Here is a 20369-nt window from a genome sequence, read left to right as displayed (position 1 = left end):
TTTTTCATTTAGCATATATTTCTTTTGGGAATGATTGCCATTTGTTTTTTTTTTCTTGCAGGATGGCAAAGATTACATACCACTTAGTGGCAATGGTAGAATTCCCACATTTAGGATGCTGGATCCAATGCAAGACACTTTAAGCAATGAGATCATCCTGGAAAACAGGTGAGATCCAGTAGATTCTGTTTTTTTTTTTTTTTTGATGTGATGGTTAGGAAAATTTTAAACAGTCATACTTGTCTAGAATAGGTAGTTATTGTAAACAAGGATATTGGAACCAACTGGACATAAATACTAGAGCCAGATTGAAAGTCATAGTTCTATATTTATTGCTGATATGTTAGTTTGGTGTATGGGCTTATGTGTGCAACCAGAAGGACAGGTTAATACTTATTTGGATTAGACTTACACATACTTGCAGTGTTCCCCAACAGATAGAATATACATTTTACAGACAATTATATTCTAAAGAGAAGAATGATCTGAAGACAGTATGCCCAATTTTTTTTCCTGAACTTATCTGATAACTCAGTTTGTATCTCACAGTGGAGGGAAGGAAAGATTTTCTGGGATTATTCTCATTGAATTTTCATTGAATGTCATTCCATGTAAATTATAGTACTAAATAATAGTGTGTCTCTTAACAGAGGACTATAAGAATGTTAGGTGAGTTCACAATGTCAATAGAATAAAGGAAGGATAAAAATCTTATGATCATCTCAATGCATACACAATAAACATTTGATAAAAGTGAACATCCATCCCTTCATGATAAAACACTGAGCTAGTTAGGTAGAGAAGGAATATATCTTAACCTACTAAAGACCATATATAACCATCCCCAAAATCACATCATATTGAGTGGGGAAAATTGAAATTTTCCTAATATCTGAAATAAGTAAAGGATATCAGTATTCACTAGTTTAATATAGGGCTCAAATACTGCAGAGAAATCAGTGAAGTGAAAGAATAATGGGCATTCAAATTAGGAAGAAATAAGTCAGCATGTCCCTGTTTACAGACATCAGGATCTTATATTTTGAAAACCCCCAAATTCCACACAAATATTACAACTAATAAAGAACTTTAGGAGATTGTAGGATGCAAAATCCACATTAAAACATATCAGTAGAATTTTTATATACATATTCTGAATTGTTGGAAAAAAGAAATGAATAAAGTAAATACATTTCCAGTAGCTACAGAAAACAAAATACTTAGAGATATATTTAATCAAATATATAAGAGACCTCTACAATGAAAACTATAAAAATATTTATGCAAAGAAATGAAGATATACAAAATTGGAAGATAAATGATGTTCATGGACTGGAAGAATCAATATTGTTAAAAAGTCTATCCTACTAAAGTGACAAAAGAATCAATGCAATCCCCATCCAAATATGAAATGTATTCTTCACAGGGATAGAAAAAATCCATAATATTTGTATCGAAGAACAAAATAACATCCAGTAGTCAAAACAATCTTGAGCAAACCAGAAGGCTTGCACTATCTCACTTTAAAGCATACTCCAAACCTGTAGTAATCAAAATAGGATGGTATAAATTGGAAAAAATAGGTACACAGGTGCATAGAACAGACTAGAGGGCCTAGAAGTAAAGCCACATATCCATAGCTAACACATTTTCAACAAATATGATAGGAAAGTGTTTTAGAAGATCAGTTTTTAAATGAATGATTACTGAAAAGCTAGATAGCCACATGCACAAAAATTGCACAAAATCCCATTATCCCTCACCAGTTAAAAAGTCAAATTAGAGATCCACCCACACTGGGCTCTGCAGGACCCAGGCACACAATGGGCTGGGTCTACCCTTTTCCCAGTTGGGCAAACACTAGCCAGAGCCTAGGCTCTAGTGCAGGACTGCCCCTTCTGCTAGTGCACTATCAGGAGAGCTGAGATCCAGCCCAGACTGCCCACACCAGCCTACTTGGGATCCAGGATCTCAACCGGGAGGTCAGGCCCAGTGGCCCAGATCCACCCACACCAGCCTTTGCAAGGCCCAGGCACACAGTGGGGCTGGGTCTACTCCTTTACTAGTGGGGCAGACACTCACTAGAGCATAGTCTCTGGTTCAGGACCACCCCTTCTGAACAGTGTACTACTGTGAGAGCTGAGATCCAGCCCAGACCGCTCACAACAGCCCACGTGGGATTGAGGATTTCAGTAGGCCTGGTTCACCCATCCCCTGGTGGGGCAGACACTGCCAGAGACTAGCCTTTGGTGCAGGACCACCCCTTACTATCAGCAGACTACAACGGGAGGTCAAGCCCAGTGGCCCAGGTCCACCCACTCCAACTTATGCAGGTCCCAGACCTAGGATGCAGTAGCATCCATTGAGGGACACCAGCAGAGTCTGGAAGCCCAACATCAAGGTGAGGTACAGACAATCTGCACAGGTACTACAAGATTATAGGGAAGAAACTGTAATATCTCAGATTCACACTGCAAGAAAGGAAGACACATAAACAACATGAAAAAACATGGGAAGAAAGTGCCCCAAACAAATCAGGACACTATAATAACAGAATCTATGGACAGAAAAGTTGTTGAAATCTCACAGAAGGAGTTCAATAGGTTCATAATTAAAATGATCAGTGAATTAAAGAATAACCTAAAGGAGCAAATACAAGAAAAACTTGATCACTTCAACAATGAGATAAGAGGCATATTACAGGTAGCAAAAGATTACTTCAAGAGAAAGAGAACCTGAAGAAAAACCAGTCAGAAATCCTTGAAATGAAGGATACAATAAATCAAATAAAAAATCAATAAAAACCATAACCGACAGATAGATCACTTTGAAGAAAGAACATCAGATAATCAAGACAAAAGTATACAATCTGGAAAATAAAGTTGATCACACAGTGAAGAAAGTTAAAAAACATGAACAGAACATCCAAGAATTATGGGACAACCTCAAAAGACTAAATCTAGGAGTTATTGGGATAGAGGAAGACTCAGAGTTTCAAACCAAAGGAATGCACAATCTCTTCAATGAGATAATATCAGAAAATTTCCCAAACATGAAAAAAGAATTGGAAAACCAAATACAAGAGACTTACAGGACACCAAATGTATAAAATTACAGCAGATCTACACCAAGACACATTATAATGAAAATGCCTATCATGCAGAATAAGGATAGAACCTTAAAAGCCACAAGAGAAGGGAATCAGATCACATATAGGGAGGATACCAATTCATATCTCAGAAAATTTTTTAACCCAGACCTTCAAAGCCAGGAGATCATTGAACAACATATACCAAGATCTGAAAGAAAATGGATGCCAACCAAGAATCTTATGTCCAGCAAAACTAAACTTTAGATTTGATGATGAAATAAAAACCTTCCATGATAAAAAAACGTTAAAAGAATTTACAACTAGAAAGCCTACACTACAGAACATCCTCAGCAAAATATCCCAAGGAGAGGAAATGAAAATCAGCAGAGGGAGGGATTAAATCAATTATAAAATGAGAAAAATCTAATCAGAAGAGAAACCAAGTCATGTTAAAAACCAAAAAAAAAAAAAAAAAGAATGCCTGGGAATACAAATTATGTCTCAGTAATAACCCTGAATGTTAATGGCCTAAACTCAACAATCAGAATGCACAGATTAGCATATTAGATTTAAAAAGACCCAACAATATGCTGCCTCCAAGAGACACATCTCATAGAAAACAACATTTACATACTAAACATAAAGGGTTGGGAAAATCATACCACTCACATGGACTGAGGAAGCATTCAGGGGTTTCCATCCTCATATCAAATAAAGTATACTTCAAACTAAAGTCAATCAAAAAGGATAAAGAAGGACATTACATACTTCTCAAGGGAAATATACACCAACAAGACTTAACAATTATAAGTATATATGCCCCAAACAATGGAGCAGCTCTGTTCATCAAACAAACTCTTCTCAAGTTCAAGAGTCAAATAGTCCACAACACAATACTTTTGGGTGACTTTAACACACCTATTTCATCACTAGATAGATCTTCCAAACAAAAGCCGAAAAAAGAAACTTTAGAATTCAATAATACAATCAATAACTTAGACTTAACTGACATATATATATATATATATATATATATATAAAATATTCCAACCATCAATGAGAGAATATACTTTCTTCTCAGTAGCACATGGATCCTTCTCTAAAATAGACCATATACTATGCCTCAAAGCAACTCTTAGCAAATATAAAAAATAGAGATACTACCCTGCATTATATCAGGTCATAATGTAATGAAATTAGAAATCAATGATAAAATAATAAATAAAATCCACTCCAACACCTAGAGACTATGGGTTATAGAAGAAATCAAAGAGGATATTAAAAATTTTTAGAGGTGAATAAGAACACAAATACAATTTAACAAAATCTCTGGGACACTATGAAAGCAGTTCTAAGAGGAAAGTTCATTGCATGCAGTTCATTCCTTAAAAGAGGAAAGAGTCAACAAATAAATGACTTAACACTACATCTCAACACCCTAGAAAAAGAAGAACAAATCATCACCAAAAGCAAAAGAAGACAGGAAATAATTAAAATCAGAGCTGAAGTCAATAAAATTGAAACAAATGAAACAATTGAAAAATTGATAGAACAAAAAGTTCGTTCTTTGAAAAAATAAGTAAAATTTACAGTCATTTAGACATGCTAATGAAGAGAAGAAGAGTGAAAACTGAAATCACTATCATATATGATGAGAAAGGAAATATCACAAAAGATACTACAGAAATACAGAAGATAATTAGAAATTACTTTGAAAATATCGAAGGCATTGACAAATTTCTAGAGTCATATAATTTGCCCAAATTTAATTAGGATGATATACACAATTTAAACAGATCAATTTCACATGGCAAAATAGCAGGCTCCATCAAAAGTCTACCAACCAAGGAAATCCCAGGACCGGATGTATACACAGCTGAGTTCTACAAGACCTATAAGAAGAACTAATTTCAATACTTTCCAATATATTTCAGGAAATAAAAAATAGGCAGTACATCTTCCAAAAAGTGGCCCTCATTCTATGAGGCCAATATCACTCTGATTTCAAAACCAGGCAAAGACACAACAAAAAAAAGAAAACTTCAGACCAATATCTCTAATGAACATAGATGCAAAAATTCTCAATAAAATTCTGGCAAATAAAATGCAAAGACATATAAAAAAAGATCGTGCACCATGATCAAGTGGGATTTATCCCAGGGATGCAAGGTTGGTTCAACATACAGAAATCAATAGACTTACAGAATCATATGATCATCTCATTAGACACAGGAAAAGCACTTGACAAAATATAGCATCCCTTTATATTCAAAACACAAAAAACTTGGGATAACAGTAACATATCTCAACATCATAAAGGCTATCTATGCTAAGCCCCAGGCCAACATCATTCTAAATTGAGAAAAATCGAATGCATTTCCTATAAAAACTGGAAGAAGACAGGGAAGACTTCTTTCACTACTTCTATTTAACATAGTTCTTGAAACACTGGCCAGAGCAATTAGACAAACAGAATTAAAGGTATACACATGGGAAAAGAAGAACTCAAATTGGCACTATTTGCTGATGATATTATTCTATACCTGGAAGACCCTAAATGTTCTACCAGAAAACTCCTAGAACTAATAAATGAATTCAGCAAAGTAGCAGGATATAAAATCCACACCCTTAAATCAGAGGCATTTATGTATATCAGTGACAAATCCTCAGAAAGGGAAATGAGAAAAACTACCCCATTCTCAATAGCCTCAAAAAAAAAAAAATACTTGGGAATCAACTTAATGAAAGAAGTGAAAGTTCTATATAATGAAAATGATAGAACTCTTAAGAAGGAAATCAAAGAAAACATTAGAAGATGGAAAGATCTACCTTACTCTTGAATAGGCAGAATTAATATTATCAAGATGACCATACTTCCAAAAGCTATATTATACAGATTTATTGCAATTACAATAAAAATTCCAATGACATTCCTCATAGAAATAGAAAAAGCAATCATGAAATTCATCTAGAAATAAAAGAGACCCAGAATAGCTAAAGCAATCCTTAGCAGGAAGAGTGAAGCAGGGGCCATCACTATACCAGAGCATAAACTATACTACAGAGCAATAGTAACAAAAACAGTATGGTATTGGCACCAAAACAGATTGGTAGACCAATAGGACAGAATAGAGGACACAGAGACTGACCTATAAAACAAAATTATTTTATATTAGACAAAAGTGCCAAGAACATGCATTGGAGAAAAGATAGCCTCTTCAGCAAATGGTTCTGAGAAAACTGGAAATCCTTAAGCAACAAAATGAGATTAAATCCCTATTTCTCATCATATACAAAACTCAACTCAAAATGAATCAAGGACTTAGGAATACAACCATAAACCCTGCATCTAATAGAAGAAAAAGTAGGCCCTAATCCATCATGTGGGATTAGGCCCCAACTTCCTTAATAAGACTCTTGTGGCACAAGAATTAAAATAAAAATTCAATAAACGGGATGAAATCAAACTAAAAACCTTCTTCTCAGCAAAAGAAACTGTCTGTGAGGTGAACAGAGAGCCTACATCTTGGTAGCAAATCTTTACCCCTCACACATCAGAGAGAACACTAATCACTAGGGTATGTAAAGCACTAAAAAAGCTAAACACCAAAAAAACAGATAACCCAATAAATAAATGGGCCAAGGAACTGAAGAAACACTTCTCATAAGATGATGTACAATCAATCAACAAATACATGGAAAATATTCATCATCACTAGCAATTAGAGAAATGCAAATCAAAACTACTCTGATATTTCATCTCACTCCAGTCAGAATGGCAGCTATTATGAAAACAAACAACAATAAGTGTTGGAGAGGATGTGGGGAAAAAGGCACACTCATTCACTGCTGGTGGGACTGCAAATTGATGCATCCAATATGGAAAGCAGTATGGAGATTTCTTGGAAAATTGGGAATGGAATCACCATTTGACCCAGCTGTCCCTCTCTTCAGCCTATACCCAATGGGCTTAAAAACAGCATACTACAGGGACACAGCCACATCAATTTTTATAGCAGCACAATTCACAATAGCTAAACTGTGAAGCCAACTTAGATGTCCTTTAATAGATTAATGGATAAAAATATGGCATATATATACACAATGAAATATTATTCAGCAATAAAAAAATAAAATCATGGCATTTGCAGGTAGATGGATGGAGTTAGAGAAGATAATGCTAAGTGAAGTGAGCCAATCACAAAAACCAAATCCCCAATATTTTCTTTGATATAAGGAAGCTGATTTATAGTGGGATAGGGTATGGGAGCATGGGAGGAATAGATGAACTCTAGATTGGGCAGAGGGGTTGGAGGGGAAGGGAGGTATATGGGGCAATTAAAGATGGTGGAATGTGATGAGCATTACTACACAAAGTACATGTATGAAGACATGATTTGATGTGAATATACTATGTATACAACCAGAGATATGAAAAATTGTGCTCTATATATGTAATAAGAATTGTAATCATTCTGATGTAATATATAAATTAAAAAATTTACATAAAAATCAACTTAATGTGGATTGAAGACTTAAATATAAAACTAGAAACCATAAAGCTGGCAGAAGAAAACACAAGGAAAATGCATCAAGACATTAGAACAGGAAAGGTTATTTTTAACAGGATCCCAACAATATAAAACCTAAAAATGATCAACAAAGTAAATAAACAACCTCCAGAATGGACTACAATATTTTCAAAGTATGCATCAGATAAATGGCTAATAATCCAGAAGAGCAAATGACTTAATACCAAAACTAAAACTAAAGAAAATGATGGACTGCAAAAATTTCAATCACAAACAACTAAATAATATAATTAAAACTTTAGTGATCAGCCCAAATGACACTTTTGAAAAGGATATATACAAATGTTTAATGTGAGAAATGTTCAATATGTTTAATATAGGAAAATATTCAGCATTTCTAATCCTCAGGAAAATAAAATTAAAAACAACAGTTATATATCATTTAATATCTACTGTCATATATAACTAACAAAGAACAGATTTTAAAAATTCTAAAAATTAGAAAAAGTTATCACTTCACTCCAATTTAAATGGTTAGGATCAAAAAGACAAAACAATATAGCAGTTAAATAAAAGACAATTTAATTAAATATTCCATTATGTCATAACAATACAGTAGTTCCCTTTATCTTCATTTTCTATTTCCTTACTTTCAGTTACCCATAATCATTGACAGTCTGAGAATGTTAAAATTCCAGAAATAAGTAATTTATAAGTTTGAAATTTTAAAAATAGGAACCCAAATGTTTAATAAGTGACATTTTCCTACTAAACTGGAAAAACCATGTGGATTGAAGTGTGTTTCACAATGCATTTTCTAGTATTTTATTTCAGCAGCTCTTCCCATGGTAAGAGACTTCTCTCTGGTAGCACTTACACTGGTTGGTCCTTTCATTGTCAACCCTATTGTTTTATGAAGCAGAGAAGTGAAATATCTTCTCTGCATTATGCTTTCTTAGAAGCATTTTAAACGATTTTCCAGCATCTTGTCAGCTTTCTTATTATCTGAATGTCCTATTTGCATGCTCAGTAGTCACCATTGATGAAGCAATCAATATTTAGGATGGATCACACTGAAGCCCTCTACATAGTGTTTATTACAGCTTTTGTGTGAGTTCAGCAGCAGTAACAACAATAGTAACAACACTAACAGCTAATATTTATCAAGTACTTAACCAGGGACTATTTGCTCCTGTACTTCTCATAACAGAAATTAGTCACCATTATTATCTGTAGTTTATAGATAATGAAACTAAGGTACAGGCAGGTTATCCAATTTGTCAGAGGCTTCACATCTAGAATTCAAACCAAGACAAAATGGTCTCAGAACTCGTGGTCTTAATTGCTCTTCTATACTGCCTATCAAGTGCAAAACTCTCTTTTTACTCCTTTGAGGTGGTTTTTGAAAACTTCCAACAGTGAAATACATTAGGGAATCTGTTGTAATCAACAGAAGTACCTGAGATGCAGACCATGAAAGGGGGCTGTCCTAAGCTTTATATTAAGCACTTGTCTAAAGTTCCTTCATATATATTTCCACAATGGACCTTGCAAATATCCTTGATGCTATCTAGGGTGATTTAATCATTGCATTAAAAAAGTGAATGTCTTCATTGCACTGTACCATATACTTAAAATGGTTAAAATGGTAATTCTTAATGTCTATATTACTATTTAAAACCCCATATATGTGTGTGTATATGTGTGTGTGAACATGTGTGTGTATGATATATATATTTTTTTCAATAAAGGAAACACTGTTACATTCCCACAAGCAATGCACAAGAGTTCCTTTGTACTCATTTTCACTTAAACACATCTTTCCTTATTTTGTTAAAACACATTTTAATGGGTTTTAGGTGATATGTCATTATGGTTTTAATTTGATTTCCATAATGAATAATAATGCCATTTTTCTTTTTCCTGTTGCCTATTGTGTTCTTTCTTATGAGAAATGTCTGGTCAGGTCCTTTGCCCATTTAAAATCATGTTATTTTTCCTTCTTATAGAATTGTTTGAATACCTTCTATATTTTGGAAACTGACACCCATCTGATATATGACTTGGACATATTATTCATTTTGTAGGTTCCTTTTCTGTGCACAAGGTTTTTTTTCTTTCTTTCTTTCTTTTGTCTTTCTTTTTATTGGTTTATTTTTTTGCTATAATCCCATTTGCCTATTACATTTTGACATGTGATGCTTGGGCTTTCAGGGTTATACCCCATAAAATTATTGCATAGAACAATATTCTATAGCTTTTCATCTTTGCTTGCTTCTAGTAATATAGGCTCTTGCTTTATATTTAAGACTAAGCATTTTTAAATTTATTTTTATGTGGTGCTGAGGATCAATCCTAGTGCCTCACATGTGCAAGGCAAGCACTCTGCCACTGACCTAAAACACCAGCCCAAGACTAATACATTTTGAGTTGACTTTTGTATATAATATGAGACAAGGATCTAATTTCATTCTTGTTTTCCCAGCAATATTTATTGAATAGAGTGTCATTTCCCCAGTATGCATTCTTGTCACCTCCGTTGAAAACCAATTGACTATAAATGTGTATCTTATTTCCTGTTCCATTGGTCATCATATCTGCTTTATGATAGTACTGTGTTGCTTAAATTATAATCACTTTATTATGTTTTGGGAAAATGGGAGTGTGATGCCTCCAACTTATTTCTTTTATATCAATATTGTTTTGGTTATCTGGGGTCTTTTGTGGTTTCATACAAGTTTAAGGATTATTTTATCTATTTATGTGAAAAATATTGGAGTTTTTATAGAGATTTGCATTGAACCTATTAATTCTTCTACGAAAATATTCAGAGGAACTGAAATCAGTATGTTTAAGGGATATTTCCACTCCATGTTAATTGCTGCATTTAATAATAATTGCCAGTATATGGAATCAACCAAAGGGTCCATCAATAAATGAACGAATAAAGGAAATGTGGTATATATACATAAAATACCATTTAAATTTTAAAAAGAAAAAAAATCCTCTCATTTAGACAAAATGGAAACATCTAGAAGCCATAAACCTACATAAAAAAAGTCAGGCACACAAAGACAAATACTTTGTGATCTCACTTATCTATGGCATCTAAATGGGTACATTAAGAGAGTTTGGGACTAGAACAATGGTTACCACATCATGGATTCTGAATGAACTTAGGCAAGTCTCTGTCTCTGATACATAATTTTCCTAACAGGTAAGCAGAGAGAAAAAGCCAACTGAGAATTGTCATTAACAAACTTTAGTGTGTATTAAAATCATATGAAGGACTTGCTACAATATGGCATTCTCAGTAGTATATCAAGAAATTCTGAATTACTGTGTCTGGGTTGGATTAGAGGTTCTGAGTTTCTAGCACGTTTTCAGTAGCTGAAAATGTTTCTGGTTCATGGACCATACATTGGTAAACAGTAATCTAGGTTATTTTGAAAAGACTTGGTAATTTAGGGTTCTACATTTTCTCATTTAAGGTAGAGGTTTTTAAACATCTTTTAGGTCATGAGACTCCTTTGGAAACCTAAAGAAGGATCTTGACTCTTCCCCAAAAAATATGTACATAGAAACATACAACTTTGCAACCAATTTACGTGGTTTCGTGGGTAGTCTACCTTCATATATTTGAATATAAGTTCTCCATTAAGGTTTCCTGATTTTGAACAATATTCTGCCAATTTTACAGATGAAGCAATTAAGGCTTGAAAACCTAGGTGGTGGGCTGGGGCTGGGGCTCAACAACAGAGTGCTTGCCTAGCATGCATGAGGCACTGGGTTCTATCCTCAGCACCACATAAAAATAAAAACAAATAAAATACAGGCATTCTGTCCATCTACAACTACAAAATAATAAATAAAAAATTTAAAAAACTAGGAGGTGACTTTATGATTGTAATATAACAATCAATTTGCAGAACAAGGATTTGAGCTTAGAACTATTGAAATCACTATAGGCCCTTATGGGAAGGCCATAATGCCTCAAACATCACTGAGAGTTTCAGAATAAGCCTTATAGATACTGTGAGATGATTTTCTATAGAGTTCTCTGTTTGAAAGCCCAAGGTATAGGCCAAAGTGGCTACAAATTTGAAATTGTCCCCAAAGAGGCAGCAAATCTAGGAGAGAAGAGGCCTTCATAATAATCATTAATTTTTATATATTGCAGACAAAAGTGACTATAGTGTATAAAAAGTATTGCATATTTCAAATTAAGTGAATTTCAAATTTTCCTACACAAATTGATAGGTATGCATGCTGATGAATGTTAATTATCTTTATCTAATCTTTCTAAGTCATTTACATACATCAAAATATTTCATTTTACTACCAAAATATATAAAAGTAAGATTTTTCCCTCAGGAGCAAAGTTGATCTCTTATTTCTATAAAACTTTAAAAAATTTACAATTATTAATGCATATTAATTGAACATATGAATGTGTTTCACTATAATATTTATTTACATGCATATATTATTATTGAAACATATCAACCCTCCCTAACCCCTTTTCTTGCCATTCCCTTTCTTTCACTTCCCAGTGGCTTCATTCTCCTTCTGTATTTTTCTATTCTCAGGTTATTTTAAAAATTCTACTTCCCACATATGAAAAAAACATGTGATATTTACTTTTTTGTAGTCTATCTTACTTTGGTTAACATGATAAACTCATATCCATTTTGCTTCAAGTTCCTTGATTTCATTTTTCTTTGTGACTGGATAATATTTTATTTATCTATTTCTCTGTTGATGGCCACCAAGGCCAGTTCCATGTCTTGGATATTGTAAGCAGCACCACAATAAAGATGTGTATGTATGTATCTCATTTGTATTCTGACTTCATTTTCTTCATGTATACTCACAGGAGTATTATTGATGGATCATATGGTAGTTTTATTTTTAGATTTTGATGAACCTCCATCCTGTTTTCCATAGTGACTGTGATAACATATATTCCCACAAAAAGTGTATAAGGAAGGGATCTCCCCCATCGTTGCCATTATTTTTTATTATTTTTTGAAAAACAGAAATTTTGATTGGGGTAAGAGGTAATGTCTTGTGTTTCCATGAGGACTAAATATGATAATTTTTTTCATATGTCATTGGCCATTCATTTGTATATCTTCTTTTATTATGTGTTCTTTCAGATCATTTTCCCAATTTATTTATTTTCTTTTTTCGTACCAGGGAATGAATGCAGGGGTGCTCAGCCACAGAACCATATCCTTAGTCCTTTTTCAAATATTTTCATTAGAGACTGGGCCTTGCTAGGTTGCTTAGGGCCTCACTAAATTTCTGAGGCTAGATTTGAACTTTTGATTCTCCTTCCTCAGCCTCCCAAGTCACTGAATCTCAAACTTCTTTAAAAGTCTGGTAGGACTCAGCTGAGAATCCATGAGATTCTAGGCTTCTCATTATTGGTAGACTTTTGATGGCATCTTCAATTTTATTACTTGAAATTTATCTTTTTATGTTTTTCATGTCCTCCTGTTTCAATTTCAGTACATCATATGTCACTAGAAATTTGTTGATGTCTTCAAGATTTTCTACTTTTTTACTGCGAATTTTCTTAATACTTCTTGATTATCCTTTGTGTTTCTATAGGAAATAACATAGAGTAAAATAAAAAGGTAAATAAATTAGTAAAATGTGAAAAATGTAGCAGAAAAAAGTTAAAAAGTGGAAAACAGAGGAACTAAAATTAAAAATTGAAACCATAAGAAAAGAGAAATAACTAAAGGAAAAGGAAGAGCAGGAAAACAGTAAAACAGTTAAAAATTGTTGAGGCATTTTGGATTGTTTGAGATAGTTTATCTGACATAAAATCAAATAAAAGGTGATACCTTTGGTTCCACAGCATTAATAATTGCTATAACATTAGTGGTGGGGACAGGCATTATATAAAGCAATTAATGCTAAAAGATGTAAATAATAGATGATTAAGAGGAAAGAATAAGAGATATGTGGGTAGAAAAGAGTTTGCAATTTCAAAATGTAAATAGAATACAGAAATTATATATGATATGATGATTATGAGGGAGGAGGAGAAAAATAGAAGTAAAAAAAATTAAAGGAATAGTGAAAGAGAGAATAATAGAAATTTGCTGTTAGCAAAATAAAAAGAGAAAGACCAGGGGCACAGACAAGTGAAAAACAATTCAACACCAATCCAAAATATACTAATCAAAGCCTAACCCTTAAAAGACAGAACAAAGAAAAATAAATACCTTCAAAAAATGCTATAAGTGAGAAATATATATATATATCCATGAACCATTCAGCACACACACCATAAAGAGAGAAGAAAAGAAAAAAAAATTTAAAAAAAGAAATTCATTTTTTTTTTGTTACCATGGATTGAATGCCCTATTTTGTATTGTATTTAGAGAAAGGGTCTCACTGAGTTGGGTTAGTGCCTCACTTTTGCTGAGGCTGACTTTGAACTCTCGACCTTCCTGACTCAGCCTCTAGAGCTGCTGGTATTACAGGTGTGCATCACCATGCCTGGCCAAAAATTTCTTGATGAAAGGTTGAGGAATCATTTCCATTGAGGGGGTCAATATAGTCAATGAGAACATAAGTTCTTTGTGCCCAACTATCTTTCTTTCCATTTCTTCTTGAAGCATGTACTGAGCACAAGAGTAGAGGCTGAAGGCTGTCAATCCCTTCCTCTTTTTGTGTTGCCCACACAAAAAGAGGCGTTAAAAAATTCTCAGCTTCCCTTTTTAAGTTATGGTGAGATGGGAAACACTGTCAGCAGGGTTTTGTCTGCCTTGACTCCAAGTATGCACTCCTAAGGTGGAGTCCCTGCAGAATTCTGCAATAGCAATTACTGCATGTGGAGTTCCTGAAGGCAGGTCTTAGGTCGAGTCAGGACTTAGGGGCTTTGTTGAATGATGACTGCTCCGAAGATATTAAATCAACACACCTCCAGGGCCCAGCAGTTGCCCATCTGTGGTGTAAGTCTGTAACATAAGAGCTTTCCCAGTGTTCCACTGATAGGTTGAGGGAGCCAATCAATCCTTCATGGCTTCTATTATCCATAGGCACTCTTTTTAGGCTTCCAGGCTTAGTCCCAGAGCATATCCCACTTGCACATTAAAGTTCCTGACCTGCTTAAGCTGGTCCTGAAAGCCACCAGACTCAAAGAGGGAGGAGGGCTTTGGATCTCCTCGGCCTCTCTGACTTGTATTTTCCTGGTTAAAATATTCTCAATGCCTATTTTACTGTTGGTTTGTTAGGCACAGTATAGGTCACATGGAAGGTGTCTGCCAGGACCATTAATTGGAGCCAGCTCCGATCTCCTGGTTCCGGGTCCCTGTAGCTGCTGACATAACATCATTACCTCAAGATATCTCCTGTCTCTGCTTTATGTGGACATTTGGGATACTTTGAGGCAACTTTTATGCACGATTATACTGGGTAGTAGAGCTGTATTTATATGAGGTTGTATCTTCTATTCTATTCCATTGGTCTTTATGACTATTTTGATGGGAATATCATTCTATTTTGTTACTATAGCTTTGTAGCATAATTTGAGATTTAGCATTCTGATATCTCTTGCATTGCTTTGGCTATTCTGGTTCTCTTATTCTTCCAAATTATATTAAGAATTATTTTTTCTATTTTTATGAAAAATGTCATTGGTATTTTCATGGGGATTGCACTGAATCTGTATATTGCTATAGGTCATATGCCCAGTTTGATAATATTAATTCTGCCTATCGAAGAAAATGGAAGGACTTTGCATTTTCTAAGGTCTTTATTAAATTTCTTCAGTGTTCTATAATTTTCATTGTAGAGATCTTGATTAGATTAATTCTTAATTATTTCATTTCATTTTTTAGATTGTTATGAAAGGGATGTTTCCCTGATTTCTTTCTCAGCTGAATCTGTGTTGGATTATAGTAACATTATTGATTTGTAAGTGCTGATCCTATATCTTGCTACTTTGCTGAATTTACATATCAATTCTAGAAGTCATTTGGTGAAATTTTGTGTCCTCTAGTCATAGGATCATGTCATCAGCAAACAGAGATAATTTTATTTCTTCCTTTCATATTCATATTCTTTTAATTTCCTTTTTTAAGACTGAGTTCTCTGACTGGAGTTTCAAGGACAGTATTATATAGGGGTTATGAGAGTGTCTTGTACCTGATTTTATAAAAATTATTTTAGTTTTTCTCTGTTACGTATGATACTGGCGGGCTGGGGATGTGGCTCAAGTGGTAGCGCGCTCGCCTGGCATGCTTGTGGCCCGGGTTCGATCCTCAGCACCACATACCAACAAAGATGTTGTGTCTGCCGAAAACTAACTAAATAAATAAATATTAAAAATTCTCTCTTTAAAAAAAAGTATGATACTGGCCTTGGGTTGTATTATGCCCTTTATAACATTGAGGTAAGTTCTTTCTATCCTTAGTTTCTCAAGGTTTTTTAACACAGACAGTTGCTTGGTTTTGTCAAATAATTCTTCTGTATCTATTGAGACAATCATGGCTTTTGTCCTTAATTCTATAAATGTGGTGAAATACATATATTGATTTGTATAAGTTGAACCAAATTTCCATTTTTAGAATGAAACCAACTTTTTCATGGGGTACTGTCTTCTTGCTGTGTTTTTGAATATGGTTTACCACTGTTTGAGCAGTATTATTTCCATCTATATCAATCAGGTATATAGGTCTGAAGTTTTCTTTCCTTGATATGTCTTTGTATTGTTTTGGTATTAGGGTAATACTGTCTTTTAGAATAGATTTGGATATGTTTTTGCCTTTTCTATATTGTGGAATATTTTGATAAGGATTAGTGTTAGTACATTAAAGGTCAGGTAGAACTTGCCTGAGAGTTCATCTGGTCTTGAGCTTTTCTTTATTGGAAGGTTCTAATTGCTTCTTTAATCTAATTGCTTAATTGGTCAAATTATGTTTTTTATTTCCTCATGGTTTAATTTGGTTAGATTGTATGAGTCTGCAAATTTGTGAATATATTCTAGATTTTCAAGTTTAGTGGTATAAATTTTCAAAACAACTTCTAATGATCCTCTGGATTTCAAAAGATTCTTTAATGAAAATTCATTTTTTATCTTTATTTTTGTTGACTTGACTCTTCTATGTCTTACTATTGGTTACTTTAGCAATGTGTTATTAATCTTGTTTATCTTTTGAAATAAGCAATCCTTCATCCTATTGATCCTTTACATTTTTTTCATTATCCATTTCATTAATTTTTACTCTGATATTATGATTGCCTTTTCTTGTTTTTAATAATTAGTTTGTTCTTATTTTTCTAGAGCCTTTATGTCTATCATTTATTTGCAATATTTCTATTTTTTAATGTGGAAATTTAGTGCTATAAACTTTCCTCTAAGAACTGCTCTCATACTGTTTCAGAAATCTTGTTATATACTATCTCTGTTCTTATTTGTTTCTAAGATCTTTAAACTTTCTCCATGATTTGTTTTGTGTTCTATTCCTAAAGTGTATTATTTAATCTGTGGGAATTAAGTTCTTTCTCTTTTTAATTTTTTTATTTTAAATTTCTTTTCTTTCTTTTGTGATATAATGGAAATAGTTATTTCTAATAATTTTATATTTCCTAAGGGTTATTTTGTGCCCTAAAATATGATCTGTTTTAGGAATGTTCCATGTGCCACTTAGAAAAAGTTGAATTCAGTTGTTCCTGAGTGAACTATTTTACATGTCTGTTAGGGTCATTTGATTAATATAATTTTTGGTTCTGAAGAATCTAGTTAGTTCATTTCTGCAACACCCATCTTATGGTGAGAGATTTATTGAAATCACCTTGTATTAATATATCATTGTCTACTGATTCTTAAATTTGATAAAATTTTATTTTATCTACACAGGTATACCAAATATGGGGGCATAAATATTTACACTCATTGTAAGTTAATGATAGATAATTCGTTTTACAAATATGAAGTGAACTTCTTTGTTCTTTGTGATTAATTTTGTCTTGAAGTTTACTTTTTCTGATAAGAGAATAGCTACCCCTGCTTATTTTTAGTTTCCATTTGAATGGTATATTTTCTTCCACCCTTTTACCTTCAGTTTGTGGATGTTTTTACCTGTGAGCCTCTTTTGAACAACATGAATGTGGTTCTTTTATTTAGTCTATCCAGTCATTTTTGTTGTGGTTGTTATTGTTTGTTAGTAGAGTTTGGAGCATTTACATATTTATAATGTAATGAATATGTAAAGACATAATTATTATTTCATGCCAATTTTAATGCTTAACTTAGGTGTGATTCCTCTTTAATTGACTATTCATCTATTGAACTTCATCCATATGCTGTCAAATTTATTTTTCATTTTCTTTCTGAAATTTTTTTTTCACTTTTTTAGTTGCAGATGGACACAATACCTTTATTATTTTAGTATTTTTATGAGGTGCTGAGTATCCAACTTAGGGCCTCACATATACTAGGCTATCACTCTACCCCTGAGCCACAACCCCAGCCCTCTGAAATATTTCATCGAATGTGTCTCATAGTGCAGGCTTAGTGATTATATATTCTTTCAGTTTCTGCTTTTCATAGAGGGGTTTTCATTTCATCTTGTGGAGAATATTTTTTGTTGGAGAGAAGAATTTTGGTTAGAACCTGTTTTCTTCCAGGGATTGGTATATATATTTCCTAGCCTTCCTATCTTTTAAATGGGCTCCTTCTAAATGTTACTAGTTGCTTTTTCTATTTTGGCCTTAAAAATTCAGTCTTTATTCAGTATATCTGATAATCTAAGTATAATGTATCTTGGAGTGGAATTGTTTAAAATCTTGCCTCTTTGGGATCCCGAATGCCTCTTTTGTTTGGATTTCTATCTCATTCCTAAGGTTTCAAGATTTTTCTCAATTATTTAATTGAAAAATCTCTGTGTTACTTTAGTTTGTATTTTAGTGCCTTCATCTATGCCCATTATTTTATATTTTCTCTCTTAATGTCATTCCCAATTTCTTGAATATTCTGGTCATCATCTTTTAACATGTTTTATTTATTGTTGACTTTATTTTCAAGATTATATACTTTTTCTTGAAGGCCTGACAATGGGTCTTCTATGTGGTCTAATCAGATAGTGATGCATTAAACTGAGTTTTTAATTTATTTTATTGAGTCTTTCATTACTCAAATATCTGTGTTTCTTTCTCAGAATCTCTATATCTTTCTTGAAATGACTTCTCACTTCTGGTATTTTCTATGTTGATTTCTTACATCTCCTTTTATCTCATTGAATACTTAACTGTGGACTTTCTTAATTCTTTTCCCAACATTCTCTTCACTTTGATGTCAGTGAGATCAATTATTTGTTAAGTGGTGTGGACTGTGTGGAGTAATTTGTTCCCTTAATATTTAATATTGTTTGTATGTCTTCCCATATGCTGGGATGATTATCTCTTATGCTTTTTTGCAGGTAATATTTATTGATTTTTTTTCTTAAGTGTACCAGGTTGTGCAAATATCCATGTATTGATATTCCCATGCACCATGTGTCCCTTGCTGTTCTCAATTATCAGCACAAGAGAAGATGTTAAACCCTATCAACTGTAATCACGTCAGAGCAAAGACAAGTAGTAATAAACCTTAGGAAAATTTGTTGAAAGTATTCTACAGAGTTCCTTTAATCTTGGTATAAAATTGTAGAAATGTTTTGGAATATGGCTAAAAATAAGCTATTAACTATAGTAAAAAGTAATACACTATAAAGGGGTTAAAGGAGAAAGTGGTAGAAATTGGGTAAATGAAAGAAAAAAGAAAATATATAAAAGAATAATATAATGGTAAAAATAAGAATAAGATGGGTTGGGGCATTTGAGACAGGAGCAAGTAATGTAAATAGAAATGTGGGACTAAGAAGAGGAAGCATAAACTTGAGCTAGGAAAACCAAGAGAGAATGATTGAAGTCACTCAAACTAATTTCCTATGTACAAATGAAAAGACCTAAGTGAATGCCAGAATTATGCCCACCCACAAGAATGGAGTCCTAAATATGATAAGCTGTATCCTATGCTTGTATAAATTTATCAAAATAGATTTTACTATCATGTATAGCTAAAAAGACCAACAAAAATAAATAACAAAAAAGAAAAAGATTAGAAGAAATATCATTGAATGGATTGAGAATGCAATATGGAATAACAGGGTAATATTCAATTCAATACATTATGAAATGTAGAATATGTAAGATCAAAACGATGTTAGAGCTATTTATGATAATTTATGCCAAGGTGGAGATGTTTCTTACTGAACCATTCTGCTCTGGATTTCATCACGATTTGAAACTTTATACAAGTCCTATTATTCTTCACATTTACCTCTATGATTCCTTATATGTGGAAGTAGTGATCACATCAACTCATATTTGATAACAATTCTAGGAGGCCCCTCCAAGTTTGATGTTTCTAAATACCTACTATCTGTTGGGTTAGAGGAGAAAGTCTAATTTTCTGTGATAGAAGACAGTTTATTCCCTGTTAGGGGGTGTACTCTTATGTTCCCTCCTAAGGAAAAGCTCCTTGCATCCATCACTGTCATGTCCAGTATTGGCTTTGTTTAGTGGTACAAGGTAGAACTATTTTAGCCTGTTTGATGTGGCACTAGATGGCTCATGAGGGATTGTAGGGCGGCTGCCCTCTCTACAGGTCACAGGTCAGTGGGATTTTATCTAGTCATGTTGGGGTGTTGACTTGTGTCTATGGATTCCTCCTTTGTAAATAT

At 33.3% G+C, this 20369-nt stretch overlaps 1 protein-coding gene across 5 annotated transcripts in view; it reads left to right on the top strand.

Moving 5' to 3' along the window:
• The window catches only part of LOC101955809 (vascular endothelial growth factor receptor kdr-like), a 291669-nt gene that overhangs the window by 233521 nt on the left and 37779 nt on the right, over positions 1-20369 (top strand). For all 5 annotated transcript variants that reach the window (XM_078034616.1, XM_078034613.1, XM_078034614.1 and 2 more), the window contains one exon: positions 62-168. In XM_078034616.1, coding sequence (XP_077890742.1) covers positions 62-168 — 107 coding nt within the window. The remainder of the gene's footprint in view (positions 1-61; positions 169-20369) is intronic.

This window comes from Ictidomys tridecemlineatus, chromosome X (assembly GCF_052094955.1).
Source record: "Ictidomys tridecemlineatus isolate mIctTri1 chromosome X, mIctTri1.hap1, whole genome shotgun sequence".
Lineage (NCBI taxonomy): Eukaryota > Metazoa > Chordata > Mammalia > Rodentia > Sciuridae > Ictidomys > Ictidomys tridecemlineatus.
This window is presented reverse-complemented; position numbering and strand designations above follow the sequence as displayed.